This window comes from Coturnix japonica, chromosome 2 (assembly GCF_001577835.2).
Source record: "Coturnix japonica isolate 7356 chromosome 2, Coturnix japonica 2.1, whole genome shotgun sequence".
Classification (NCBI taxonomy): domain Eukaryota; kingdom Metazoa; phylum Chordata; class Aves; order Galliformes; family Phasianidae; genus Coturnix; species Coturnix japonica.
The window spans coordinates 64,730,929-64,758,184 of record NC_029517.1 but is presented as its reverse complement, the minus strand read 5'-3'; the positions used below and the strand labels follow the sequence as shown (position 1 = coordinate 64,758,184).

The 27,256-nt window shown below is 41.2% G+C and overlaps 1 protein-coding gene across 4 annotated transcripts in view; it reads right to left on the bottom strand.

Annotated features, from left to right (window-relative positions):
- Positions 1-25,452, bottom strand: part of DSP (desmoplakin) — a 35,384-nt gene extending 9,932 nt beyond the window's left edge. For 3 of the 4 annotated variants that reach the window (XM_015854594.2, XM_015854596.2, XM_015854597.2), the window contains exons 1-20: positions 25,009-25,452; positions 17,630-17,732; positions 15,819-15,967; positions 15,322-15,496; positions 12,834-12,962; positions 11,771-11,821; positions 10,850-11,011; positions 9,765-9,869; positions 8,531-8,626; positions 7,547-7,672; positions 6,995-7,147; positions 5,742-5,896; positions 5,112-5,238; positions 4,392-4,596; positions 3,673-3,890; positions 3,291-3,457; positions 2,835-2,973; positions 1,558-1,751; positions 931-1,093; positions 281-364 (exon numbers count right to left, since the gene is read on the bottom strand). In XM_015854594.2, coding sequence (XP_015710080.1) covers positions 281-364; positions 931-1,093; positions 1,558-1,751; positions 2,835-2,973; positions 3,291-3,457; positions 3,673-3,890; positions 4,392-4,596; positions 5,112-5,238; positions 5,742-5,896; positions 6,995-7,147; positions 7,547-7,672; positions 8,531-8,626; positions 9,765-9,869; positions 10,850-11,011; positions 11,771-11,821; positions 12,834-12,962; positions 15,322-15,496; positions 15,819-15,967; positions 17,630-17,732; positions 25,009-25,205 — 2,898 coding nt within the window. In that variant the 5' untranslated portion in view covers positions 25,206-25,452. The remainder of the gene's footprint in view (positions 1-280; positions 365-930; positions 1,094-1,557; positions 1,752-2,834; positions 2,974-3,290; positions 3,458-3,672; positions 3,891-4,391; positions 4,597-5,111; positions 5,239-5,741; positions 5,897-6,994; positions 7,148-7,546; positions 7,673-8,530; positions 8,627-9,764; positions 9,870-10,849; positions 11,012-11,770; positions 11,822-12,833; positions 12,963-15,321; positions 15,497-15,818; positions 15,968-17,629; positions 17,733-25,008) is intronic. The other variant, XM_015854595.2, reaches the window with a different exon arrangement.
- Positions 25,453-27,256: the final 1,804 nt, after the last annotated feature.

The following is a 27,256-nucleotide window of genomic DNA, read 5'->3' as shown; positions in this document are numbered from 1 at the left end:
CATGTAAACTGGAAAGGTTGCTGTGGCTAGAAGGAGGCTTTGATTCTCCTGAAGAGAAGCATTCATTGGCATCTCCCACAACACCCTGCCACCTTCAGGAGGCAAGTACAGATTGCTTTTGTTATGTTCTATATAAATGACTATTTTACCCCAGCAGTTTCTTCTTGAAAGCACACACACACCCCAGAGAACCAACATTTTGCCTATCGCTAGAGTGGAGACAATAGGATGTACCTGACCATGAAAACCACAACCTGTAAAAATGCTGAAATCAAAATACCTTAATTGCAGCTGAGCACTGATCTGCATGCTTGAGAAGCTCCTCAACTTTATCTCGTTTCCCACAGATTTCACTGTGCAAGTTCTGTCAAGAAAAAAGTGAGCTGTGAAGCAGTCCCTCAGATTTGCCAGTACATGCTGCATCCACAAGATGCCTGCAGCATGAAACCAGAGGCTTAGACTGAAACCAAGTATAGCCATGCCATTTCCACAGAGGTAGACACACTGTAAAGGAGAAGGCTGTTCTTCAAAAGGAAAACCTAGCAAATCAACAACCTTCTGAGCTGGGAAGGGACAGATGCATGACTTTAGCTTACAAAAATTTACCCTATTTTTATTTTTGTGCTATAATCTGTCCCATATGTTGCAACATCTTACAATTCCTTGTCTTAATTCAAAGCTGCTGTGCCAAAGTGTCAGTCATCATGAAGGAGACAAGCATAGCCTTCTTCATAATCAACAGCACAGCTGACAGAAAGTAATGAGGGTAATAATACTTTCTCTCTCTTAACTTCTACATATGTGGCGGTTTTGGTAGCTTGTATGTTTTCTAATTCAAAACAGGCCACTGCATTGATTGTGTTATTTCCTGACTAGCAAAGCCATTTAACATCCAGTTAACTGAAGACAGCTCGGCCAGGTATTGCATACCTTCTGATCATGCAGATATCTCATAATAGTGTTGGAATCACACAGTTTTGTGGACTCAATAGAATCCTGCCTGCGCTTAGCATCACAGATCCATTTGCTCAGAGCCTGATATAGATCTCGGTATGTTTTCAGCTGTTTGATCTGTCTTTCTAAATCCCATGATCTAGAAAAAAAAACAAACAAACCCAGAGAAAACTGTCAAAATGAAAATGCATTCACTTTTTCTCTCTTCAAACATTTTTCAGAAACAGGACACCTTGATAAATATTGTAATAAACTGAGTAAAACAATGTACAGTTCTAAATGGAGAAGCTACAGTTACCCAATAAGAAGTTTTGGTCCCTGACTTTTGAGCTATTGTGCATTACACAGAAACTATAGCACACAGATCACACAGTAACATGAAAAACTATATTTTCTTGCTTGGTCTTACATGATTTTGAAGTATGCTCAACCTATTCACAGTTGCTATTTACTGTTTACTACAGTCTTTCTGCCCTACAGTAATCTGTGCAGTAATTTGTGCAGTATCTTTACTTTCAAGGGATATTAGTTCTTTTAGACTTATTGTTAAGATCTTAGTAGCAATAGCCATAGAGAAGAAGCTAGTAGGAAATTCAAGCAAACCTGTTATCTATCTGCTTTTCAGCTCTCTGCCAGCGGTCTATTAATTGGGTAACTTTGTCAGCAAACTTTCCAACATCCATATCATACAGGGTATATGACTGGCAAGACTGTGAGTGAATCTGAAGCATTTTCTGAAGCTCATTTTCAAGGGTACTCAACAGTGACTTCTTCATGTTCAGATCACTTTTCATTTTCTGGAGAGGAAAAAAAAAAAATGGTATCATACATTTTATTCAGAGGATACTCAACTATCAACAGCACGCACAATTTGTTGGGATCTAAATATTCTGTTTCTTATTCAGCACAGTTATGTATGCTGGTGCCAACTGGAATTAGTATATTTGAAGTGAAACATCTACTTTGGTAAACAGAGATTTACTTAAAAAACATGTTTGAAGTTAGACTTATTCTTAAACAGTTTACTGAACCCACAGCCTTCTGATGTCACACGCTGTCGCCATCATTTCCATTTCTGAGAGCTCCTGAGGAGTCCCAGGAGGGAAGGAAATAAAAAGAAGAAAATCCTTATTGTAGGATCAAGCCTTGGGATTGCCATACAGTTTCTAAATGTTAAGAAAGACCTGCACTTGTTATATATGCTTTTTCTTCTTTCCCATTTGCATTTTCCTAATTGTCCTACACAAAGATGATGCTTTACACACATGCAGACTGGTGTTTGTGTGCAAATACTCACACACTGTAGTGTAACACCAAGTGGTATATACAGTGCAGGCAGGCCTTTCTTGTGTTCCCCAGTTCTGGTGATGGGTGCACCCTTCGCTCAGTGCCTGATAGATTGCTTCTGCATGCTGTCATTGTGAGTAACAAAGCAATCATTCTTTGCCTTGTTCAGGATGAAGTTCTCTCTTTAAGATTTTAAATGCACTCCACAGAATTAAAAAAGGACACACACTAATACTCTAATTCACTTGTTACAACTAGATCACAACACAAAAGACCTTCTGCAAGAAATAAAGGAGAAAGCTAGATTTGAAGGCAGTAACTGACATGAATAAACACAGGTAGCCTTGTTCAGAAACTGTTTCTGGAGACCTTTCGTGCCCCTGGCTTTTCTGTATGGGAACAAATAGCCAGTGGATGCAAGACCCATATATTCCCTCCAATAACCTGCAAAAGCATTATATATCTATGCCAAAATATGACAGGATCAGCTTCTCCATCTCCTGCTGTTTCAGAAGGCTTTCAACAAGCTCAATAAACTAGCGATGACAGCTACTACTTCTGCCTTGTTGTGTGCCTGGGAATTAGCCTCTCACCTTTAGACAAGCTCGATAAGCCTCCACTTTATCAAGATCCAAAGGAACAGTCTCCTCTTCAGACAGTCTGACTTCAAAAACTCTGATCACATCTTCAGTTTGTAGAATAAGCTGGAGCAGACACCTCAGTGCATTCAAGCTACAGTAAATAACACAAAACAAGACAAATTAGCTATGGACTGAGGCAGAAAAGATAATTCTAATTAAATGAAGTTAATTTCATTAACTAAAGAGAATATGCAATAAACCAAGACATTTCAGGAACACCCACAAGTAACGTTTTTGTTTTATTTAGTCTTCCAGAAAAAAAGAAACTTAAATTTTTCTAGCCACATGAAGGAAAGAAGATATAATTTTATATTATTGATAACAAAAGGCAGATTTCTAGACTATGGAATTATGGAAGAATTTTGGAAGAAGGTGAGTGAGTTATTACTACAGCCTCAATTCTCTTACCTGTCTAAGTAGCCAGCAGAAACACCATTAATATTTTCCAGTTTTTGAAACAGAGCATTTATCTCTGATTGCAAGTACACATACTTTTCACTGCCTCTGAAGTTAGGTAGCAGGTCCTTATGCTTATTGAGGGTTTCAGCCATTATTTGAGAGTCATTCTGCACACCCTGGAGAGAAAGAATGCCCAGTTTATACATTTTTGCTTGCTGAATTATCATTCTACAGCACATCTGAGGTTGATTTCCTTATCCAATTACTCTCATCTTATCTTATACAGAGTGTGCATGTCACTCCCAGCTGATCAGGAATCTAAATACAGTATGCTCTGCTGAACAACGTCACAATGAGTTTGAGATGTTCAAATGAGAACACACATAGTTACCTCTAAATCCTGTATTCTGACTGAAAAGTCATGCAAAGCCCCTTGATCCACACCAAGTGGAGCTCTTTGAACCATTCGAATCTCAGAAGCTTCAATCTGACGCCGAAGTTTCTGAAGTTCCATCAGCAGCCAAGCCTCCTGTTTATCATGTTCTCGATTTCTCTCATTAACTATAATGGTGTTTGTGGTACCCACAGGACAACTCTCAGTTGGAATCACTGTAAAATGAGTTGGAAGTAAATATCAACTGCCAGAGAACTGAATTTCTACATACAGAAATCTGATGCAGTGCCCAAGTAACCTGAGCACTGATTTGAATTGTAGAAAGGAGAACTGGTATGTCTGGGCCATTAGGCAGTGTCTGAAGCAATGAAATGTCCCCTTCTCAAAACGATAAACCTGCTTCCTGAAGTGAGGTTCTGCTTCCTAACAACTGAAAATTGATGGATTAAATTCCTCTCATTTTCTCAATGAGTTCCATGAACTTCAGAGTACTGTCCCCAGATACAGAGCAATGGAAGGAAGAACAAAACACACTCTTTCCTGGGCATGGCAAGTTTTGTTATCCTGGGAGACAGCAGTTACAGTTCTTTTACATGTCTCTGCATATGTTTACAAGACTTGTTTTCACATGAAAAGGAAACACAGCCTTCTCTTCCACCTCTAACAAGGAAACACAAGCAGTACAATCTGTACAAGAAAACAGGAGGACAACAAACCTGTTTGAGGCTGCCGTGGTTGATTGGGCAGTTGTATTATTAAGGTTTGGTAGTGCTTCTGAGCATCAGTGAACTGCGTCTGGATCTTTCGTTTGTCTTCATCACCAAACATCTCAGAGCCTTGGCTGTTCCTGAGGAATTCTTGATAATGGATCTCCAAGTCGGTTATTATTTTCTGGTAATCTTCCCTACGCATTGTTTTCAGCTGAAATAACAAAGACAGTTTTGAAAAAGGCAGCAATTGGAGAGGATATAAGACTAATGACTCATTAAGGAATGTACTAATACATCTACCAAAGAACAGAGGAATCTCATTTCAGAATAAAACCGATACAGGCTGCCTCTAAGCCTTGCACAAAGCAACCTTTGAGCTAGCTATTCCTGTAACAAACATTTCATAACTTAAGAACAGTTTGCAACTCTGCCTTTTACTATGTCTATCCATGCCCTTGCATAGTGGGAACAAGCAGTGCAAGTATATAGTAAGTCCCCTTAGTTAACCTTCATTTTTATCTATATCATGTTTGAATGGGAAAGCATTTTTCTTCTCCTTAAATAAAACACCAATTTCAATAAATAACTGCTTGTGTAACCCAGTAAAAGGCAGGCCCACAGGTTTTCAGATCATACAGCTGAATAGGATACTGCAAACACTATTTGGAGCAGCGAAGGACAGTTAATGAACGTCCTGGGTCTACAGTTACGGCCTGCTAGTCTCACCTTGGCAATAGTCATCGCTCTGATCTTCTCAATGTCAATCATGCAATAATGCCAAGATACCAGGCTCTTCATGTTGATATACAGCTGGTTCCACAAGGCCAGAATAGCTTCATAATATTGCTCAATTCTGAGATGGAAGAAGAAATTTCATGGTCAAAATTTGTACATCTTAGTAGCACAGCTAAAAAATATCACAAGAAAGAGCCACTGGATATTAAGTGTTTTAAGGCTTGTTCTCTAATATAAGAAAAAAGCAAACCTGAAAATGAACTTAACCAGAACTTTCAGATTAATAATGAGTATGCCAATGAATACACAGCTAGAATTCCAAGCTAACTCCAGTAATTTGCTTAAGTGTATAGGTAGCACTGCTAACCTTTGTTTTTCACAGTAGCAAAAAGCAAAGAGCAAGCTAAGACTTTTTTCTTCTCACAGGAGAGGCTGAAGTAATATTATGCATGTAATGCTAACTTCCAAAAGGCATAAAAAATTATTAACAATAAAACAAATCAGGCTTTCAGACATAACTCACTCTTTTAACAATCAGGACATGTCTATGGCATGAGCACAGCAATGCCTGAGCTGGATCCCACTTGATCCAGCTCACGTCTACAAGAAAATTCAACTCACTTGGTAGCAAGATCCACTGCTAATGGATTTGGGGGTGGGATGATCAGGCTAACAGATGGCACCAGCATATCCACTCCTCCAGGGCCAGTCACCAACCACTTGCTGCGCTCGTTGTTGTCCTTCAGGATGCATTCATCTCCTTTGCGCACTGTTTTCTGTAAGGAACATAAAACAACACTGTTTTTTTTCTTTAGTTAAGCAGCATGGAGTTTCTAGGAGAGATAGGCAAGGATGACACACCTAGATCACACAATTGGGAGTGCTTCACAGCTGCTATGTGCATGTGTACATCTTGGCTAGACATTAACTCAGTAAAACTAACTGGGCGCCACAGAATAGTCTTAGAATCTGCCAGTCCAACTCATCATCAGATCTGGGGCTTGCCATGACATACATCAAAAGACAGAGCGTGGGCACATGGTTACTGTATGCTATGCAATCATTTATGGCTATAAGCCACCCCACAGCAAGCTGGAAGCAAACGGATGCTTAGTGCTGCAAACCATACTTGAGAAGGGACTGGGAGTAATTGCCACAAAGCTAGATCCACCAGCAATGTCTGCCAGACATTCTGATACCCTGAGGCCACAGGTCTGGATGGTGCAGCTTACAACCCTCACACACCCAAGAGGGGAAAACTCCTCCTATCATTTATCAGTCCACAGGCTTTACATTGACCTGACCATGCAGAGTCTGGCCTTATCTTCTCCTGAGCAGATTCTAGCTTGTTTAACTGCTAGGACAATCATCAAGCAACCACGCAAACACTGCCTATGTTTGCTTAGTTTTGTTTACAGTACCAACAAGTAGTTACTTCTGTGTGGGCCAAACTTCTGTGATTCCAGAGTAAAATGTGATATGAAAGATCACAGAGAGAGGATAGCAGAAACCCCAGATTGCAAACACACATCACAATGGTCAATTAGTGGTCACTGCAGGAGTGCAACTTAGTGAATCAGGTAAAAAAGGGTTTACAAATAAAACATAGGAAAACTAGGTAACTGGGAATCAATAAGAAAAAGAGCAGAAAAGGAGCAAGAAAGGAGAAAATACATGTGAGCATGCTGTTAAGAAACAACATGGAAATAAACTTCAGCATATCCAATACTTAAGAGGAAGAAATCACTGCCATTAACTTCATAATCCAACTTGCAAAAATGTTACACCTGTCAGCTCAATAGTTTGTGAACTAAATTAATTGCCATATTTCAGTTTACATTATCTTCATTTTAGCTAAAGAAGGGATACATTACCAGATCCTGTTTGTAGTCACACAGAGCCTTGAGGATAATGGGCTTGTTACTCCGGTAATCTGGGTTACGTGGCTTCAGCTGCACAATCTTCTTGGATTTATTCACCAAACTCTGCACTTGCCTCTTGTATTCAAGAATTCTCTCTCGCTCATTCTGCAAAGATCAGCTGTAGGTTAAAAACTCATTCTAAAAAGAAGCCACATCTAGTTCCTGCTAGTTTATTAAGGGGCACACATCTGGAGCTCACCAAAGGTAAAAACTCCTTTATCTACAGTGGGATGAGTCTTTAGCCTATCTTGTAAAATTGTAGCTTAAAGAAAGAGAAGAAAAACAACAAATTAATAATTTTTGCAACTTGAGCAAGCTGTTGTTTTTCGTGCCCATTTGTAGGCTATCTCAAGAAAAGGAGATGAATATATCAGTGATGTTTCAAGTTTACTCAGTTCTGTTTATTGCCATTCCTGTATATTTGGGCTAATATTTGGTATCTGACGGGGGCAACTGTTACCCATGCAAGGCAGAACATGATCTGTGAATAGGATGGAACAGTACCTCCAGCTCTTTGATCTGCTCCAGCAAGCTCTGAAGTGACATGCTCTTATCACATATGAACTTCTTTCTGATGGAGTCCTGTAAATTCTTCAGATAGCTCTCTGTAGCTTGGGCCTCCTCAAAGAACTACAGGAAAAAAAAGTTGTGATTTCAGTTGCACACAGCTCTCACAGAGATGTCTACTAGAAATTAATGGATTCCTTTCATGAGAAATCCCAGTTCATATCCAGCAGTACTGTAGCACAATAATTTGATAACACTGTGCTACATCTAATTGTGAATACACTTAGGAAGATTTTGGTACAGAAAAAATACCTGTGGTGGGATCCACACTTTTAACAAAACTTTTGAAGGATGGGACAGATCTCCAAAGAACTATTAATCACATTCACAATTAATTTTTTAAAACTCTAACTTGAGCAAAACATGTTGATAGCCCTCCAAATTCTAAATGTGGAAAAGCATAAACACAGTTTTACATTACCCTATATTGCCAGCTAATGAAGTGAGCTTTTAGAAATAATTCAGTTCTTTTTATAAGTGTATGTTTTAAATGTTTTGATGCTGGAACATGAAGTTTAATGTAGTCATTAATCTGAAAGGTGCTTACAGTGAGAGCTGGGCTGGTCTCTTCTCACTGGTGACAGGATGAGGGAAAGTGGCCTTAAGTTGCACCAGAGTAAGTTTAGGTTGGACGTTAGGAAACACTTCTTTACAGAAAGGGTAGTTAAACACTGGAATAGGACCCCAGGGAGGTGGTTGAATCACCATCCCTGGATGTGTTTAAGAGCCATTTGGATGTGATGCTCAGAGATATGATTTAGCAGAGGGTTGTTAGAGTTAGGGTACTGTGGTTAGGATAAGGTTGGACTTGATGATCTTTGAGGTCTTTTCCAACCTATGATTTTATGATTTATGGATAAATACTTGTCTAGTACTTCTACAATGCAAAAGTAAGTGTGAATTCTCCACATCATTACCCACCTGAAAGTAAGCTGCATTCTCTTTCAAATGAACATCAATGCACTTGGTGATCTGAAGTATCCAGCTCCACTGAGTTTGTAGTGTATCCATGTAGGCCTAAGAAAACAAATAATAGGCAGAACTCAAATTACCACATGGATCTCTCTTCTGTATCTAGACTCAAGAACAACTATTTAATTTGCATTTCTGTAGAGAATAAATATCTACTAGAACAAACTAACGTACACCAGAATAACGTAACTCATGCAAATAGTTTCCCTACTTCTAAGTGCCTACCTAACTGAAGGGAGTTACATACCTGTCTGTGGGTTATAAAGAGAAACTTGTTCTTGACCTGAATTTAGTTTGATCAGCATAAAGCCTGAAGTGCATGAACAAAGGGGTAAAATGCAAAAACAGCAGTGCACATGAAATATTTAAATGGCAAATTGTCTCGTTCTTCTTCAAGGAGGACTGGCAAACAGTTTTTCAGGATGGCTATGTTTTTAGCAAGACTTCTCATGTACCCTTCATGTAAGTCATCTGGAAATTTACACACTACTTTTCACTTCACTGCTGAAGCTCAGAAGGGTTTTTCCTTTAAGGCAGAAACTGACCACAGAGTGAATTATGAATGATGATTCTACACAGTGAATAACAAATTACAAACTAAATGCATTGAAAAGGAGAAAGATCTCTGTTTTTGTGGGTTCTTTCACACATTTAAAATGATAGCACTCCCTAAAGACTAAGATTTTTCCTTAGCCTTGACTGAGGTGCAGAAACATACAATAAATTTCAGCTGCAGAAAGTATTTGCACTAGATTAAACATAAACCCATAAAGGGTGTGGCTATCTTCAAAGCATGCCTATTGAGATAGCAGGGGAATGGCATGTCTTCCTACCATATTCTACTGCACTGAAGTTAACTCACATGAAATACAGCAATTTCAATATATTTAGGCAACTCCCTAAGCCCCCATATTAATTTTTACATGCATCCATCATCAAATTTGGTAGCAGTGAGATCTCTCCCAGGCTCTTAAGAAGTCTTCAGTAGTTGTGTCTGCAAGTTTGCAGAAGGTGGTAACACTTACTAGAGCAGTTCTTACAGCTGGATACAGACTGATAGGATTTTTATCAAGCAAACTGTTCTTATGTATAAAGGCAGCATTTCATTTTGTCAACTTTCACTAAGAACTTTTCCCACATAGCAACTAAAGGAGCAAGTTAAATCATATGAGACTTAACTCACCTCAATTTTGTCTGAAGCAGGATGCTGGTTGAGCACAAGCTGGTCACTTTCTTGCTTTAGTTTGTTGAGTTCTTTTTCTTTCAGCTCCAGTTCACTCATACGTTTCTAATAACCAAAATACAAAGTCAAATGAGCTTCCAAAGGCACAGTACTTAGAGTGATTTACTCAACGTTTTCCTGATAGTTTGAATAAAGATTTCATAAAAGGAATAATTGTATAAGATTATCCCTGTTAACAGTGCATTATTAATTCTACTAAATGCACTGAAGCTATATATGAAGTCAGAAGAATTGAAGAAGTTGGTCATTTCAGTCCTAGTCTCCAGGCTTGGCACTTCATAGAGCAAAGCATTCAAAATGCAGCCTTTCTTGTCGAAGAGGAATGATGAAAGCAAGAATTAGTGTATCTTGCAAAATCCAGAACACCTAACCTAAAAAGAATAGAGAATCTCCTTAATGGTGTGACTTTCATTTCTCTTTTACTCTGATGACCAGCACCAACGTTGGCTAAAGAAACACATGCTCAGTTTCCATTTGTACCCACAGAAGACAATAAGGAACACTGAAAGCCAATCCTGACAGTGCTCTCAATGTGCCAAGTCCATCAGGGAAAAAGAGAGTAGTTCCCTCATGTGCAGCTCTACTACCTGGTGAAGAGATCAGGACTGCACACAGGGATCGGTAGCCCCTGCAGAAGTCCTAACAGGGAGAACTGAGCTGCTTGATTCGAGTCCCCTAGTTTACCATGCATGCACAGGCTACATGTGATTACTATCCCTCAATGAACTGTACTGATAAAGCTAATTTCCAAGGTCAGTACAGAATACACAGGTGGCTGAGTTACAATATAATCTTCCAGCTGATGTTCAATCTTGATTCAAAAGGTTGTCACATAGTACTTAATCCAACAGTATTTTGACAGTAAGAAAAACAAACCAAACTTTAAATAAACAAATAAATAAATAAATTAGATCAATGGATATTTGTGAGGAAATGCCATGATCAGTTTCCCTAAGACAAGCTGTTCTTCCCTCAATATGCCAAAGGAAAAATCCAGGGCAAGCAGAAAGGGACAGTTATCTTACAGAGAAGGCCTCCTGCTTCCTGGAGATATCCGTGTTCCTGTCACTCCAGTCGTAGAGAAGTTCCTCTTCCTCACAGTCATTGATCCACATGATCTCTCTGCTGGTTGCTTGGATAAGGTTCTGGAATTGACGGAGCTGATCCATTCTCTCAAAGGAGTATTTCTGCAAGGAATTCCAAAATGAGAAGCAATAAACACAGAAGAGCCTGTGTTGGGTGGAGAAGGGGAAGCCAAGAGAACAGCATGCACACTCATGGTTTTTTTTATCTGAACTAAGAATAATGGTAAATGCCATACAGCTATAAAACCTGCTGGCAATGGACAACAGATAGCATGCACAGATATGAAGAACAACAGGGATTTGAAATCACCAGGTTCTTAAGTCATTTCAAACACAAATGCAGCAGAAGCACAGGCAGACAAGCAAAAAGACATGGGGAAAATAAAAGAAACTCCTGAAAATTTTACATGGCTTTTACTTCCATTTGCTGCTGATGTATATCCGTCACACGTTATCAGTGCCTTTTGCACAGATAATAATTCATGAAAAGATTCTCTGTCCCTACATCATACTGCATATCTTGCTATTTGAACCTATATCATACTGCATATTTGAAATAGACAAGCTTTGCCGCTATACTTATTCCCGTGAAGGAAGTAGACCTCTTACTCTGTACCTGCTTAGGGATCAACCTTCTTCACCTGCTGCAAACTAAGAAACTTCCTGGTAAGGGTAAGTCAATTATAAACATGGCAATGAATTAATCTAAAGTTTGTGCCTCAAATGGAGGCCTTGTAATAAGATACAAGACACTGCTGAATGGCACTACTTATATATGCATCTATATCGACTATCATGTGAGTGTTAGAGCAAAAAACATTTATCACAGAAGTATCAGACATGAAAACATCCTGTGCTCACCAGCAGTCCTTCGTATTCCTCCTCCAGCTGATGAACGGCAGCCTTCTCACGCTGAAACAGAGAGCAAATATTTAGTGTGCCTTTTAGAAGTTGCCTTTACAGAGCAAGTACCATGATGTTGTAACTTCAGGTGGTAATTCACAGTGCCTGCAATATATATAGGTCAGCAGCAGGTCTGCACCACTGGAGGACCAGAAGTACAAAAACAAGACTTGGGCAAACTAATTTCCCACAGAGATGTTCATAAGCGAGGTTGAACATAAACCCTGTAATACCACAACAGCTTCCAAAATGGGATCTCTTTCTGAATCAGATTCTAAGTAGCTATGGGGAGCTATCCAGTCCTTGAGCCAGCTTTACAAAGACTATGAAATAGTGTCAATTATGACCTGAGCAGCATGCTCTGATTTTATTCTCATTTCTATGAGTGGGAGTACGCATAACCTTGGAACCAATAATCGATAAGGCTACCTTTCCTACCTTTTGAATAAGCAGAAGGAAGAAGGGAAAAAACAACCCTTTCACTCTAGCTTGTCTGAGAAAACTGCACCAGAACTGAATCCTTTTTCTTTACATCCAACTCCCTCTCCTCTTGTCCACGTGAGGAATTAACAGAAAAGAGCTGAGATGAAGCAAGCCCTTCTCCTACATCTAGTTGTTGGGCTAATAACCGAAGAAATTAAATACTGAACATACACGCAGAAGTTCTAAACTTAGCCCACAGTTTGGGCTAAGCACTCACATAATCCTTCCACATAATCCTAATGTTAACTTAAGAAAGTGAAAACAATCACTCTTGGCCATTCTCTCACCAGAAATATCCCAATATGTAATTGCCAGTTGGGTACGTAATGATAAAACATTAAATAACACTAAATTTTCATTGTAAAATTCTAGGGAAAGAAGTAGAGCGGATAGAGTAGGATGGGAAGTTACTGCTATCAGTACATCAATGCTTTCTGAAGGGAAGTCTTGTTTTCAGCATTACTCACTACAATGGAACACTGGCAAGCTGAGGTTACAAATCCAGACCAAGCAAGGTGTAATGGAAGACAGTAATTACCAGATCTGTTTTGACTTTGTCTAGATGCCAACGATAGTCTCCAATGGCATTGTGAGTTCTTCTATGGTCACTAATCTGCTGCTCAATGGACGCTGCATCAAACCCCCATTTCACCAGCTCCATTTCAGCCTAGGAAAAAGGGACAGCATTTGTACTTTCATTTTAAACAAGACACTATCACCTAAAGCAGAGCATCAAAATTGAAAGAAACATCCTCATGCAGTTAGAAGTAAAACTGAACTGATGTTTAGAATAGGGGTTAAAAATGTCTTCAAATTGCCTTCACTTAAACTGCATGACAGGATTCCAAAATAGAAGTAGGGAATATACATGTTTCTTGAAATTAGATAAGATGAAGCACGCTCATTAGTGTAGTTCTCTACAACACTATTCATAATATATGTGAAAACATACAATCATGTTCTACAGCCCAGTACACTACATACCATTTTAATTACATTCAAGTAACACCACTGATGATGAGGAAAAATCTCTAGAAACAGCATTTGAAAGTACAGCAATACACCTGGATAACTACTAACTTGAAAACTGTCTGACTCCAGTTCTTTGTTTGATTATTTGCAAATACTGAAATGCACCAAATTGACAGCTCAAACCCTCAAATTCCAAAGCATCTTTTACTCCATGAAGATGATCACAATCCATCCCTTTATGAATGCCTCTATGAGCATATGCACTGCAGAGAGTTATGTATCTTAATCTTGGGTTGGGACTCAATTTGATAATTACCAGCCTGGGGCCGAATCAGTATGAGTCAACAGATGTCAATTAAGCCTGAACCACACTCAGGCGTAGGGGTTCAAAGGCAAGGCTGAAAATGTTCTGAGAAATGAAACCATTTTACATTCAGCTATCTAAAAGTTACAGGACTTTGACCCTTCTCATTATAGTTATACAGTCTAGAGAGTCTGTAGCAACAGCACCGATCTTGAAAGACTGCCAATATGCAAACAAAGGCTGTCTGGATATCAGTCCACCTTCCTTATTTCCGCAATGGAAATCTGACCAGCCTTCCTACCACCTGGCTCCCCTGTCAGCACACCATCCAGATACTAGATGCAAAAACACAGGCAGAAATCCACCACGGCTGCTCAGACATTTTTTCTGCTATCTCATCACATTATCTTTGTCACAACATTCGTCAATAGTAAGAAAGTGGGAAGAAAAGGTATGGTGCGAAGTTCAAAATAAACTCCTTTGCTTTAGGGACTGAAAAGGAGAGAGAGTAAGCCTTTTTCTTTCACTGCAGCTATTGTGTGGGAACTCAGTTGCAAAGTGCTTGCTCAGTGAGGGGTGCCTGAGCAGGGAGTCACGTGGCATCTCTGGGAGGTGCAGCATGTTCAGAACCTTTCATCACTGGAAGGAGGCCCAGTGTCTGTCCAACATCACTCCTCAAGCCATGGCAGGTCTGATAATTAGCCTGCTCTCCCACAGTATGTGAAGAGCAATCATTATCTGCTGCTGCTCTACTGGCATAATGCCTGTAAATGTTAGCACTCAAAGGAGTGCATCTCTGCTTCCCTTTCTTCCTCTAAAACAGGTCGTGAGATGGGAGGGCACTGAAAGACCAGACTATGACAGGCACTCACATAAATATGGGAACAGCTCTCCCCTGCTCATCTGGTTTGCATAGCAGCCACCTGGTAAACACCATATGTAGATAACATGACAGAATCACTAAGCAACAACCTAATAAAAGAGAGATAAAAACACTGCAACTTCAAATTACAGGGAGCCTGCAAATTCTGTCTCGGGCCTCCCTGCTCCGTTTCCCCTACCAGTCTCTCAGTAAATGCTGTCCAACTATAAACACAAAACTTCCACACCAGCAGCACAAGAACACTACAGGCTCTCAGTGCGTGCTTCTTTTCCAGGCCATACCATCAACAGCTGTGAATAGGCAAATTTATTCTGTGCATGCAACAGATTCACAAGAAAATGCTGAAGATGCTTTTTAGGCGGCGACTTCTGGAAGGCCGGTCCTGTGGCAATTAACTCTACCTTCTAGCTCCCGTTTTGATAAGGATGTATTAGAGGAGGCAAAATTGCAAAATACTGGGTAATAGTTAAATCTGTGAAGTTAGCCTCATCTGTAAAGGGTTAAAATAAATACAAAGCATTGAGGAAGTATGTGGAAGGAAGGAAGGAAATATTGAACACCATAATCTCTAACACAAACATGCTAATGTCTTTTGTTATGTTCACAGCTGTGTCTCATTTTTTGTTTTCAAATCTGACTTCCACTTTTTCTCCTGCAAAAGAAGATCCCCAAATCCATTTTTGTATTGTAGTGAAAACTCACTGTGTGTACAATGCTGTAAATAAGAGAGGAAAAAAAAACCACAGATTGGAGCTTGGAACTATATACTGTCATCTAAACGTACTTCTAATGCACACTACTGCATGCAAAAGGACAAAAGGACAAAATCAGGTTTTACGATTCTCTCTAGGTTTTGTACAGATTTACCTTCTGTTGCCTCATCCAGTTTAAGCATTCACTTGTGACACGTTTTGTATACTCATCCCAGCCTGAACCACTCTGAGAGGAATAGCAACCGCCACCTTTGGAGCTAGCCCTTCTGGCACGGGGAACACTAATAGCTTTGTACAGAGCACGCATTTGCTCTTGAAGTTGAAGCAGCCTGGAAGGGAAGGAACCAGTTACTTTCTTTCTACAACGTGAACACCCAGAAAACATGAAAACATACAATTCCCATCTCCTGATGAACCACCAGGTATTCAAAAAGAAATGCTGATAGCATAGGTTGTAGAAAAAAATGGCTGAAATTAAATTGGAACAACTGAGACATAAAAAATAAATACATCACTACAAGGCCTTTCTTCACCTCAGCATGCCCCAAATTGACCTTGATTTCTGCTTGCAATATCAGAGAATGTGAGCATTTCAGACACTACAGGATTGTATCTATCACATTCCCTGCTCCAACCCTTCCCTGGTAATACCTTTTCTGATACATTTCACAGGGCTGATTCATCTGCCTTAGCTCTCTGATCAGCCCATCCAGCATGTCCATTTGGTCATTTGCCTGCGCAAAACATTCTTCCAGATCTCTGTTTCCTCTGATCTGGACACCATCACCATATTTCAATTCCTAAAATTAAAAAAAAAGACGGAGATTAAATATTTACAGCACAACCTTCACATTGTTTTGAGAGTGATGAGTGATGCTATGAGGACCAATCACTTTTAAGAAGTATAAAAGGTTTCAACTGCTAGGTCTCTGATTAACAGATTTAATTAGCTGGAATCCAATTATTAATGAGTTCCTAGTCATTTGAAAGTCCTAATTATGAATAAAATGTAGAGGAAAATTTTTAAATATAATACCAACCAAACATTTCCATAAAGAACAGAACATTATGTCTGAGATTTATTTCAGAGGAGCCAAGGCTGCACTCAGTGCACTGAGTTTTTAAGACCTCATGAAGTAGGAATGGCTTCTGTGTTTAGAGAACAAGAAGCAAACATTCTGTCCAAGCTGGAGTTGGTCAACTTTTCGCCTAATTCTTCAGATTTTTTTTTCTAAGAGCTATAGCCATTACTTCTTTCCTCACAAAATACAGAGTGTCTTCTTGTCTGCCTGATACCAGCTACATAGCCAGTCACATTTGCATCCCTTAAGGCTACACAAATTCTCCAGGTGTCTCCACTGCACTGGACCAGCATGGCCATGGTGCTTCCAGAAGGAAGACAAGGCTTTTTGATCTCATACTGCTCTGAAAATGCCATGCTGAACTAAATATAATTGAGCTGTGATTTGGTTCTACAAAGAAAATGTTGATGGGCCTCGTTACTTAGTCCCATAGGGAAAAAAAACAACAACCAAACAAAAAATACTCTGAATGTTGTGTCACCAAGCTGGAACTAAACATTGCTTCCCTTTAACTTCACTGCCATAACATTAGTCCTTAACAGGAGGAATTGTTTACTATGGCATTGATTTTTATGTAAACACGCTCTCACATGCTGTACCTCTGAAAAGGAAATAAATTGCTAACAACAGAGATCATTCCCAGAAGAATTTTCAGTTCACAGAGGGTCAAAAAGTGCACATTAAATCATGTCTACCACAAGAACTGCAAACACACTCTAGAACTCATTGGCCTCAGCAGCAAGATGTGCTCACCATCCTGCACTTCCTTTGACTTAGTGACAATGAATAACCCATCCCCAGATACAATGGGTTTGTGGGGCATACAGCAAAAATCATCTGTACGTAGTTCATATCAAACAGCTGACAAGATTTTAGTCTTATTTCAAATGCTTCTTCAGGAATCCGCCAGAAAAACAAAAGTGGTGAAGGTTTTTATGACAGTTGTTCACATTAATGATGACTCAAAATGATGATGACACCCGACAGAATACACTAAGGGAGGGCAAGTGACTATAGCATTATTAGCATCTTCACCAACAGGGGCCTTGAAAAATAAGATACAGTAGAATTTGTTCAAAGGGCATTTTATTGTTCTTTTTTTGGTTTTGCGTTTTGCATTTTAAAATCTAAAAGGCTTCCTTTATTTTAACCAGCTGCATTTCAATCAGTGTTACTGAACACTGAGTGTAGACAGAAGCATAAGACCCAGCAAGGATATATGTTACTCCACTGTAAGGGTAAGTAGCAGCTGCCTCACATAAATAGCTGAAAGAGTAGAAAAGAGATGAACCACAGTCACTATATTAAGTTAACAATGCAGTATTCATTCCCTACAAATATTCATAATCACTTTTTCTAAGAAGAAGAAAAAGCACTCACAGGTTGTACTATGAGCTCAGCTCTCATCAGGCAATCCGAACAGTTCTGCAGAAGCTCCTGAATGGTGTTCTGACGTCTGGTAACTGTACAGGTCCCATTCTGACTGTTGGCAAAGAAAAGAATAAGATGAAGTGAGTACAAAGTAATCACACTTTACAAAGAGAAACATTCACTAGGAATTCCCAATTGCCATAAGAAGTTATGTGAAATAAGAAATCTAGTTAAGCTTTGGAGGGACAAACAAGCTTGGTCTGCTCCCTCCTCCATAACTTTACTGTGAATTTTAATGCTGATTCCACAGTGGTAAAGCTGCTTCAACACTGTGCAACAGCAGACGTGGAATAACTTCATCACAGGATCATACAGAAGATGGAACCTCCCATGAGATTAAAAGAAAGGTTTCCCTCCAGTACAGGTATTTGCAGCTTTGACAGATGAAATTTTGACAGTAGCACAGTATGAATAAATTATTCATGATCTTTCTTGGAGTCAACACATTAGAACGTAGTCCCTAAGTACATTACCGTATATGTTATCATGACAGCCATTGAACTTAAAGAGTATAAAACGAATGCAGGATTCTCTGCTATGAAAGTGCATGAACGCACAAGTCTACACAAGGCCTTTAAATAAGAGGAAATGATTAAAAAAAATTTATGCAGTGTCTCAAAAAGGCATTACAAGATGCTTAAGCTATTACACTTAATATTACTATTAGGGGCTGGAGTCAGAGGACTTGTTTTTTCACAAGTAAAAAGGGAGATTGGGGGTTCCATGTAAGACTACTAGATAAGAAATGCTAGAGCAGAAAACAGCAAAGGTAAATAGTGGGATATTTATTATTGTCTTGTACATAATCCACTGCAACTGCACCACCAGAAGGTTGCTTTTTCAGGATTTGCTCACCTTGGGACCCTGCCACCAAAGCGAGCCGCTGCTAGTTGAAGGTGGGTGAGGTGCTTCAAGCTAGGAATCATTCCTTGCTGATGGAATCAGAGCTCCCAAGCAAGCTCAGGCAGCTCCCAAACCCAGGCATTTGCCAGCAACACTGAAGTAAACCACTACTAAGAGAGGATAAGCTTCTGCAGTGTGTGTACTTTTTCCTTTAGCAGCCTGCCATTCTCCCATGAGCAGGCTTGATTTCTTGAAAAAAGTGGTCAGAAAAACTTTAAAGCTGTTCTTGTCAATACCTGGGAATAAACCTTTGAAAACAAGCAGTACTGGAGAATCAATGGATGACTTAAAACAAGCTGTACACACACAACCCTCACTTACACCATGACCCTTTGGCTGCATAAACACTGTACACCCTACTGTGCTATGCATGCCTGTATATCTTGGAAACAGCTTAAAGAAAGCAGCTGCACAACTGATTTTATGCCAGGCTTCCCCATTGGTTTCCTTTTCTAAATCATTCCTTCACCTTAGGCACAGCTGTTGTGTTTGGATTGAGAAGTATCTGACTGCATCTAAAATTTACATTAATTATACCCGCAATTATGCTCATTAATGAAACGCTGAAGAAGTGAGAGGAATCCTCTATATAATTTTCTCTTTTTAGAACACAAGAAGGGTATTTTTTTTCCTTCAATTGCTTTTGTAATTGTCTCCTTATAGCTACAAACGCACGATGTCCATTAAAGCCAAAGGAGCCAGACCTCTAATAAATTAGCATACATCCATCGAGTTCCATGTAACTTGACAGACCTCAAAGCAGTTAGCTCACCTTGCACTGAGAGAAGTCTAAATAATGTCTAAACAATGACTGTCACATTTAACACACTGAGAAACTGTGAAGAAAAGGTACTTTCTAAAACCAAGCTACAATATGGTAGACTGAAAAATACAGAACTGTAAGCATTATGTGTTCATTCCACTGCTTTACAATACCACATCCAGCTTTACTGCCCCAACATTTAAAAAGCTAGAAAGTTTAAGATGGCTTAATACAGACATACTGTGGTCTGGAAGAAGAGCTCCACCAAGACAACACGACATGAGGCCTTTACATTTCAAGAGGATTTGGCTGCACACGTGTACTCTAGAAAAGCCTACTTCAACATATATTGGTTGATTTATCAGATGCAATGAGGACAATCCAAAATGGACACAAGTTAAATATTTGTCACCCATACGACAAGAAAGCATTTTACAAGCAGTTTCAAAACCCTCAGCTCTGATACACGTCTTCCTGAGGCCAACAAGTCTTTAATGGGAATGAGTAGATCAAAGCAAAAACCCCAATGTGGAGTAAGCAGAAATCCAACCTTGAGGTAGAAGGAAAAAATTCAAACAAAGAAATACCATATCCAACACAATAGTGCAAAGGAAGGAGAAAAACAATGGACCAAAGACAAATGTGCAAATCCTAGCTCGTAAACATGGTAGGTGGCATTATAGCATGGAGGCACAAAAGAACCTGGACTTCTGAAGTACACTCTTGTAAACTAAATTCTCCTTAAAATGACATTTGTGGACCTCAGAAGGACATAGGACCCTGAGAATCCTCACATAACACATCTAGTGGTCTACTTATAAATGGTATTTTAGAATCACAGAATAGCTTGCGTTGTAAGGGACCACAATTATAACAGTTCCAGCTCCCCTGTTGTGGGCAGGGTTGCCAACCACCAGTTCAGGCTGCCCAGGATCCCATCCAACCTGGCCTTGAGCACCTCCAGAGATGGGGCACTCACAGCTTCTCTGGGCAGCTGTGCCAGCACCTCACCACACTGCGTGAAGAATTTCTTACTAACATTTAACCTAAACCTCCCTTGTCTTAGTTTAAATTCATTCCCCCTTGTCCTCTATCCTTTCATTTACATCAACAATATTAATGTAACTGTTGGTAGCAGCCATGACAACATTTTGATTTGCTTTTAACCCGACATCCAGGATCCTGCTGCATCAGCACCACAGACAGGCCAGGCAATAAGAATGGCCCAGCTTTTCACTTGGTTTAGAGCATATCTGTAAACACAGAAAGAAGTTTCAAACTTTACAACGGTCTGTGCAGAAAGGGAAGGAAACGGAGCTCTGACCTTTCAGCCAGATTCACAATACAGCTACTAAAAAATACACATATTTGCAGGATCCTGGCTAATGGCTATGCTGCTTTTCATCTGCAAACCCTATGCAACAGAGCTGAGCAAAACAGCTCAGGTTGCTCCAGACCTTAACTACCTCCTTCTACCTGCACCTTGACATGCCAGACTGCAATACATATTTTGAAGGCAATTCATGAATTTTAAAACGACACCATGAAACCAAATTCTTTATTAAAATGACTTGAGTTTAATAGTCATTAATTACTAAAGGTACAAAAGAAAACATACAGGGATAGTGTCTTTGTATTAAAACAAAGAATACTTTAAAATGCAGAATAATCACCTTTGATTTGGAAAAGATCTCTTTACTGTGAGGGTGACAGACACTGGAACAGGGTGCCAAGAGGGGCTGTGGAGTCTCCTTCTCTGGAGATATTCAGGACCCATCTGGACACTTTTCTATGCAACATGCCTTAGGGAATCTGTTTTGCAGACCCCCAAATGTCCCTTCCAACTCTTACAACTCTGTGAAGGCCACAGGTGTGAAGAAGTGACTCTAGGGATGGGACAGCACCTTCATGCTGCCATCACTCCATACAGGAGGTCTGTTGCCTCACGGTACAGCAGAAGACACAGCTCCCTTGCTGTGTTGCACTCCTGCTCTCCCAAAGAAACAAGGAGAGCACAAGGCCCTGCTGCAGCCAGGCTTTGTGCACAACAGCACTTGGGACAACACCTCCCCACTGCAATGCCCACTGAGATGAGCTCAGCCATTGCCTTGATGGTAAACCCTGCATTTCTGAAATTCTTAAGTCTGCACTTAGTTGCTATGTGCTACCCCCATGAGAGCTGCCACTGTCCAGATAGAGTAAAATAACAGATGCTGCTGTTGTCGGAGCGTGGTGAGTCCAGAGGAGCACTCCTCCAGAGGGGGCACACAGAAGCAGGTCCAGCTGGCAGCACTGTGGGACTGCTGATGCTTTGGAAGCACAAAAGGAATACTCTCAGACCAATGTTATGGTTCAAGAGGGTGCACACCAGGTCAGAATAATCCTTGTTAAATTTTTTTGGATTGCTATTCAAAAAGTAAAAGAAGCTTAAATAAAGGTCTTCTTGCACCTCCAAAGTTACCAAGCAATTCCAATAACTCAACAAAGAAGCTGAAACTGAGCAAAACAATAGTACCTCCTTCTTTTCCCCTCCCCTCCATTCACACAAACTTGTTTGAGCAAGCAATAGGTTCATCAAGGGATTACTGGTATGCTCAGGGTAGGCAAGTTAAAAGCAAAACCTGAACTGGATTAGCAGTCTGCAGCATACAAGCTGCACCCATCATCAGTGAGCTGTTTGTGTGCACCTGGAAATCAAGTGTTAGGAAATGGATTTGATTTGCAGGAAAAGTCTGGCCAATACTCTGGAGAGAAACTGATAAAAGGTGGTTAATAGCAATAACCATGAAAATACAACCAAAATTAAACTGCAGTTTGCCCGAATACAGTTTAATTGAACTCTGACAGCCAAATGCAACTGTCAGCAAACACCCTGTGCATTGCAGGGGAGCTGGACCAGATGGCCTTCAAAGGTCCCTTCCAATTCAATCGATTCTGTGATTCCATGACGAGGAATTTTCTGAGTGTGTTCTCTCTCTGTGCATTCTCTGTTCTTCCTGGCTCCATTTTGGCACACTTGCAGCCTCATCAAACACTTTCATATTTGGAAGCATAGAACACGCGTGTAGACTGCAATGTGATAAATCTCAAAAGAAATCCAGATCTCGCATTATTGGCCTCTTAATCCTTTTAGGAGTGTGCAAAAAAAAAGTCACTGCTGACACATTAAAACTGCCAGGTGCCGGCAGTGGAAGCTGCAGGGTTTCACAAGGGACTCGGCCACACCTGTTTGAAGAAATTCTCACACTCCTGAGCAGGACTTTTGCTACTGGGATGAGTCACTGAGAGCAAAGGCACCATTTGCAGAGGCAGCAGCTGGTGGCTGTACACACGTCTGCACAGCTCACGCTTGGAGGGAGTTGCGCCTGGAGCCCACAGCACAGCATAGCAGCCCCTCCAATAACAGCCACCTGAAGTATGGTTGTGCTTGACAGCGGCTTTCATGCTTTCAATGATGAATAGCTTGCAATGGAACCAATCTCTCACCGGTACCTCTCAAAAAGGTGAGTTAGAAGAGGCACAGCGCAGTTTCTGTACCTCATGGCAGCGCTACCAGCTACTGGTAAAAGCAGTTCTCCTGCTGGCTCTGTTAGTACAGCAGGCATTTGGCAGCTCAGGCACATTCTTTTCTCCCTGTCTTCTGATAGCTCTGTTTGTCACTGGGGCAGCTCTCATGGCCAGCACAGCACAGCTATTCACCTCGGGCAGGATCCTGCAGACCATCACAAGGCCAACAGGGCAGGTAAAGCCACAATTCTGAACCTGATTCCTTTAAGTTTACCCAGTCTGCCAGCCCCCTGCAAGTAATTTCAAGGCTTCGGTGTGAATTTCTGGCTCCTTTTCTACATGTAAGGCACCGGCATTACATTAACCTTCAAACTTATCTTGTGTGTAAACCAATTAATTCTTGCAGCAATGCATTACGTTATTCTTTTTCCACCTAATCTCAGCCACAACAAATACAACTGCAAAACATGCTACTGTCTTCTTCTCCCCATTGCAAAGGCATTGATGAATACCTGGCTGATGAATTTGCAGTTTAGGGGTGTGTGACTCAACGTCAAGCTGAGTATCTGTACCCAGGGCCAAGCTCACCAAGTTCCCAAGCCAGAAGAAACTGGGAATGTTGTAAAAGCACCTTGCTGAGCCCTGAGGGTAAGGAGCGGCCTGTATTGCTCTGTGACTAATGTAACACTCAGCACAGACTTGTTTGGCAGAATACGCCCCAAATCTTACAAGACTAGAGCCTACATTGAATCCTCCTGTGTTTAAAATTCAGGTACAGGAATTGTCCTAATTTGGGGAAAAAATAAAATAAAATAAAAATAATAAAATTAGCCTCTGTTTTTAGGGTTTGGTAACTGATACTGAAATTTGGCATTAACAACATCAGGCTTAACAACAACCAAAACCAATTCCAGAGATCACAGCCCTGGTCCTGCAAGCACAACACAAACAGGATTCGGAGGATGTTCTGCACATGCGCAAAATTAGGCCTGTTTGGTTTTTTTTCCCCCCCATCAAATGGCAATGAAACCCACCTCTTCTGTTTTGGGATGCATCATTCAATCCAAAACAAATCTATGCCACTGGCTAAGATGCAAGCACATACAGCACTTTGCAATTACTTATGTGAAATGTTATGGTCAGACCTCTTCACGTATGAAAGATTATACATAAAATACATATATGTATTTCAGTCTCATTAACAAAGGGCTTTAGATCCAAGGAGAGACTTTGGAATAAGGTGAAAAGGAACTTTCATTGTAACGTCCTTGCCAAAAAGGAGATAAGAACATTATGAGAGAGAGTTGATGAAACTATGTTGATAGAAGATTGTTAACCTCTTCATCAACCCTATGATGAGGAACCACCAAAAACTAAAGAAAGAAACAGCTAGCAAACTACAGGCTTGTTTGCAGTACCTAACAAAAGCCAAAGAACGCTAAATAGAAAGAAAGTATTTATTATCTAGTGAAAGCTCGGACTAACAGGGAAGCCACACCACTGGAATGTAGTCGAAAAAGAACAGTGAGGAAGCAACATGCTCTGTTATTAATGTTTCATGTCTATCTCTTAAAAGCAGTAAAGCTACTTGTAGTGGAGCATTACTGGCAAAACAGACTCAAAAATGCAACACAGCGAAAGTACTTTGGAGTCCTAACACGCACTCTCCCTTGGTAAAGCACTGAATTGCTCTAATTACATTACGTTAACAGGTATTCTCATGTTACTGCAGCAGGAGGAGGACATCTAGCAGCAGCAGCTAATCAGAGGGCACAAAGCAAACCGAATGTGGAATAAAGAACTATGAACTGCACAAAGTAAACTAATACAGGGAGAATACAAGTTTGGTCGTTCATTCAGCAGTCCTGGGCAGCAGATGTGAAGCACAGCTCTCAGCACTGGGTAGGGTCCCTCATTCCCGAAAGCCTGATTCTCAGCATGTAGCTTCGTGTAGCCAGCACATTGCCAGCTGCTGTTTGCTTACTGTATACACCGAACTCTCATCCTCCTGCAATCCGATCAGGATGTCCTAGCAATAAAGCCAAGGCTGAACTTCAACGCGAACCGTGTAACAGCACTCCAGAAGCAACGCCCATTGGCATCAATAAGGAGACCAAGAGGTCCATGAGAACTACCGCTGAGCCTAACCACCTACCCGTACCCGTCGGAGGCGTAGTCCCCCCCGTAGGTCTTCTGGTAATAGTAGGTCTTATGCGTGTGGGTGCCGCCGCCGCCGCCGCCGCCGCTCACGACATGGGAGCTCATCTCGTAGCGCAGGTCGGTGCCGGAGTCGGCCCGAGCCATGCGGCCCAACGTGTTGATCCTCGGGTGCGAGCCGCCGTTCATGCTCATGGCGACGGGACGGAGAGGGGACGAAGCGGGCAGCGGGGGGACAGCCGACCCACAGCCGGAGGGGAGAGCGGCATTCACCGCCCGGCGAGCCCGAGCTCAGGGGGCGGCGGGGGCCGGGAGGTGAGGGAAGGCGGCTGGGAGAAGCAAAGGGGTCTTGGGCGGCGGCGGCGGCAGCAAAAAGAGCAAAGTTCCCGTCCTGTCCTGTCCTGTCCCGTCCCCTCCCCGGCGGCACAGGAAAGGCAAAGCCACACCTTTCGGCTGCGGTTTTAAGCGGCGGTGCGGGGCGTGGAGCCGCCTCGCCTTTAGCCCGGCCCGGTGCTCTCACAACCCGCCCCCCGCACCGGCGTAGCCCCGACCGGGCTCCCTTATTGATCTGGTGCCTTCACAAGTTCTCTGTGCGGACGCTGCTCCCGCATTAAAAACTTCCGATCGAATTCATGCGAAATCTGCAGTTTTCCTCATGGTACCAGTGCTCTGTCACCCCTAAAGTAAAGAAGTTTTTTCTCATGCTCAGATGGAACATCCTCTGTTCCAGTTTCTGCCCATTGTTCCTTGTTCTATTGCTGCACACCACTGAAAAGAGCCTGGTCTCATCCATTTGGCTTCTGCACTGCAGATATTCATGAACAGTGTTGAGATCCCCACTCAGTCTTCTCTCCTCCAGCCCCAGGTCTCTCAGCCTTTCACACAGAATCACAGAATGACCCGGGTTGGAAGGGACCTCAAGGATCATGTAGTTCCAACCCCCCTGCCTAGCAGGGCCACCAAACATACACCTTTACTAGATCAGGTTGCCCAGGGCCCCGTCCAACCTGGTCTTGAACACCTCCAAGGACGGGACATCCACAGCCTAAGAGGGAGATGCTCACAAGGGAGATGCTCCAGGCCCCTCATCATCTTGATGGCCCTTCGCTGGACTCTCTTTAGAAGCCCCCTGTCTTTCTTGAATAGAGGATCCCTAAACTGGACTGAGCACTCCAGATGTTACCTCAACCAGAGGTTCCCCCAGGCAGAAGCACTGCAGATATTCCAAGTCCAGTCCATATCATAACATATGCCACTGTAAATGACACAAGAACGTAACCTGCTACTGTAGGTGGTGGTGAATGCAGCACAGTGGAAGCCAAGAGCTGTTCCAAGCAAATACGATGTTGCCTGGGGCTGTATGGAGTGCTACAAAGTGGCAAAATGCAAGTTGGCCATTAGTTGTGAAGTCATACAGTGACTTCCATATTAGATTATATATCCTATACTATTGAATCGTTATGTAGCAGCACATATATCATTTTATTGATGCAGATATATGTATTCATGTGGATTTTGGGTTCTTTTTTGAATAAATCTGTTCAAATTTGATGTTACATTCCAAGTCATCAGGGAGCAGAATACTAAACCAGTAAGGCAAATCAGGAACAACAAATGCAATCCGAAGGTTTCACTACACAGATATAGAGATCACTGCATTAGTGACACCTGCATATCTAAAAGTCAGACTTTTCAAGTACTGATGCATTTGTGAATATACAAATATTAAGTATTTTCTTTTTTTTTCAGCAGATCCCTTTGAAAGTTGTCTGTTTATATGGACGTGTATTTAGAAATCTGCAAGTATTACAGTGATTTGGCATTATTGCTGAGTTTTAGCACCACCTCCAATCAGCCCCACCTTTTTCAGCTTGGCCTAGTGTGCCAGCTCAGTGAGACACTCCATTATTTGTGATGGAGACAGCATGTATGTGATACACCCAGAGGCCCAAATGAGTCATTGTTACCTGGACATGTTGAAAAATGTGCTTAAGTAGCAAATGGATTCTGCTGGTCCTTCTTGCACAATTAACCCTGCTGGAATTCAGAGAGAATAAGACCAAACTGATGCTGAGAACTACTCAGTGGTCCCATGCGAGCTATTTTCACACATAGGGTGTAGAAATAAATAAATACAGATATTTTCATTTTGCTGAAACAAAGTAAAGTTTTGTAAGTGCTACCCTGGTTGGAACTGGTGGAATTGGTTGTCTTGAAATAATAGCAATTGACCTGGGCATCGCTTA